The sequence below is a fragment of the Arachis ipaensis genome, chromosome B01, assembly GCF_000816755.2.
Source record: "Arachis ipaensis cultivar K30076 chromosome B01, Araip1.1, whole genome shotgun sequence".
In the NCBI taxonomy this organism is placed as follows: domain Eukaryota; kingdom Viridiplantae; phylum Streptophyta; class Magnoliopsida; order Fabales; family Fabaceae; genus Arachis; species Arachis ipaensis.
Genome location: NC_029785.2, coordinates 49,588,006 through 49,590,465, shown reverse-complemented (window position 1 = coordinate 49,590,465; position 2,460 = coordinate 49,588,006). Strand labels below are relative to the sequence as shown.

General features: G+C 34.4%; 1 protein-coding gene across 2 annotated transcripts in view; it reads right to left on the bottom strand.

Annotated features, from left to right (window-relative positions):
• Window positions 1–1,918, bottom strand: part of LOC107630025 (transaldolase) — a 4,400-nt gene extending 2,482 nt beyond the window's left edge. Inside the window, exons 1-6 of one of the 2 annotated variants that reach the window (XM_016333026.2) lie at window positions 1,599–1,918; window positions 1,431–1,509; window positions 1,268–1,343; window positions 1,088–1,171; window positions 659–763; window positions 70–154 (exon numbers count right to left, since the gene is read on the bottom strand). In XM_016333026.2, coding sequence (XP_016188512.1) covers window positions 70–154; window positions 659–763; window positions 1,088–1,171; window positions 1,268–1,343; window positions 1,431–1,509; window positions 1,599–1,779 — 610 coding nt within the window. In that variant the 5' untranslated portion in view covers window positions 1,780–1,918. The remainder of the gene's footprint in view (window positions 1–69; window positions 155–658; window positions 764–1,087; window positions 1,172–1,267; window positions 1,344–1,430; window positions 1,510–1,598) is intronic. The other variant, XM_021121186.1, reaches the window with a different exon arrangement.

Genomic DNA, 2,460 nt, shown 5'->3' with positions numbered 1-2,460 from the left:
ATAATCAATTAGCAAATTAGGTGAAGCATCTGTCTTTCTAAGCTCAGCAGTTCCATTTGGCCTGATAACTCACCTGCCAAGTTGAAGGAATTTTAAACAGAAGACGCTGAGGAGGGATACTAATATCATTGTACAACTTCAACAGGTCATGCACCTGTAACATTTGACAATAGGTTAACATCGAATTTCACAAAGGATGGGTGTTTTCTTACCATGTAATTTGCATTAGCATTAAGGAGATACAGATGTAAAGGTTATTTATATTATCTAAACCGATTAATAGCCACTCAATGTCAGAAACACTTAAAATTGTCTAACATGTTTACGCACACATCCACAAAGGCCCTAGTTTCTTCAATCTGGGCATCGCTTACATCAGAATAGTGAACTTAAAATTAGAAGGTACTATTGCATTTGCTCAAGGCTGGGGTAGACAACAATGAAAATGAATATCATAACTCTTTAAGTCTTCAGAATCAGAAGACTCTGGATTTGGCACCTCCCGCAAAGAAGGCATTGAATTAAATCTGTAAATTCCTTCAACATGATAATCTTATGTTGAAGGCACACGCATACCAATAGATTGTAATGCTTTTCGTTATCAAATTTAAGTTTCTCACTCTGAAGATGGTGGCTGATAAAAAGAAGGGAGCAATACCTTTCTAATAATGGCATGTGTGTCATAAGCAAGCCGTGCATCCACTTCGGTCGAAACACGACCAGGGACCAACTTCGCCATGTCACCTCCGACATTCACCAAAGCCTACAATTCCAAACACCAAACCCACCACTTAAACAATGTTTGACTAGAAAATCAACATTCAAGTCAATACTATTGATAAAGACAATAATATACATAATCAGCAAGTAATGAAGTTAGAGTGAGAAACCAAATAAGAAAGGTGCATGATATAGTGATGAGAAAAAATGATGAAGAGATGAAGAATCTCTTTGATAGATAGTTAAGTATTTATTTAGGATAATGTGTTTTTAATTTTATAATTTTTTTTAAAGTAGACTCTACACTCATCTTCGTTCTCTCCGGACAAAAACCTCTTCATCGTAGAATTGTCCAATACGAGATTACCTTGCTGGAGAAACAAGACAATCTAGCTTCAGTGTTTTCAAGCCCATAACACTCGGAATCAGCCAAAGCCATGTCCACAGCATTCTACCAAAGTAAAAATAATGTAACCTAAGTCACTCAAATATCAAAAGAGAGAAAAATTCAGTTGTCAATTTTTTATTCGTAGAAGAAAGAGCTAACCCTGAAAATAGTATCTGGAAGACCACATATTCCCAAGAGAAGCGAGGAACTAACGGTAGCTGCTGTTGGAGGAAACCTAAACAGAGAAAAAGAAAATAAAAGATCGCAATTTTGATTCAAAAATTGAAGGAAGAAGAATGAATAGAGAAGTGAACGGTGTTACTTTTCGAAGTCATCGAAGATGACGGTGTCGGGAACGATCTCGCTAAAGGCTGAAACCGCGTCCAATTCAGTGGTGGAAGCTGAAGAAGCCAAGCAATGATGGTAAGAATGAAATGCATCTATATATATACACACACGAAAAGGTATCAATTAGAAGAGCAAGTTGTACCGGTTTGGATAGATGAAGCATCGAGAGCGAAGCGAGTTGAAGCTGAAGATGAAGCGCGAAACTGAGGGAGGCAAGTGTTGAAGAAAAGAGTGGAATTACGGAAGGAGAAGGAAGAAGAAGAAGGTGCTGGGGGAATTGAGAGAGCCGCGTATGGCGGAGATTGCAATGTTACCGTCCTCATTTCTGTCTTTCTCGATTTTCGGAAAACTCTACTCACTCACTCCCTGTCTGTCTGACTCTCTCCCACACACACTCTTCACTGAACTTCTAACAATTCAAGACTATGCACTTAGGAATAGGCCAGATCCAAAGGCATATTTTAATTCACAGAATACTACCCATCGATTTTTGTTTTTAATTTAAATTAAATAAATATAAAATTTACAAAAATACATAAAATATAGCATATAGCTTAATTACGTATAATGTCTCATATTAGATTTTGGATACTCAAATTTCAATCTGTATCACAAAAGCTAATTAGGGGTATTGAGTATGCTAGATATGTGCAAAATTAATAAAGATTTCAGTACTCGAGATATACACAAAATTTTAATTGGCATTTCAGTTATCAAATTGTGTGTATAATTGAATTAATGTTATGTTTGTTTGATTTTTATTTTTTTATTTCATTCAATTTAATTCAAATAATTTTAACTTTTAAAATTATAAAAATATTTAATTTAAAATTTAGATGATTATAATTTAAATTAATAATTTAATTTAATTCAATAAAAATAAATATATTTATACAACAATACAAGTATTAGAAATCAATATATTCATGCAGTTAAGGTGATCTTCAACTTATCAAATGTATTCATGCAGTCCTCACTCAACTCGAACTCAACATCTTTCTACA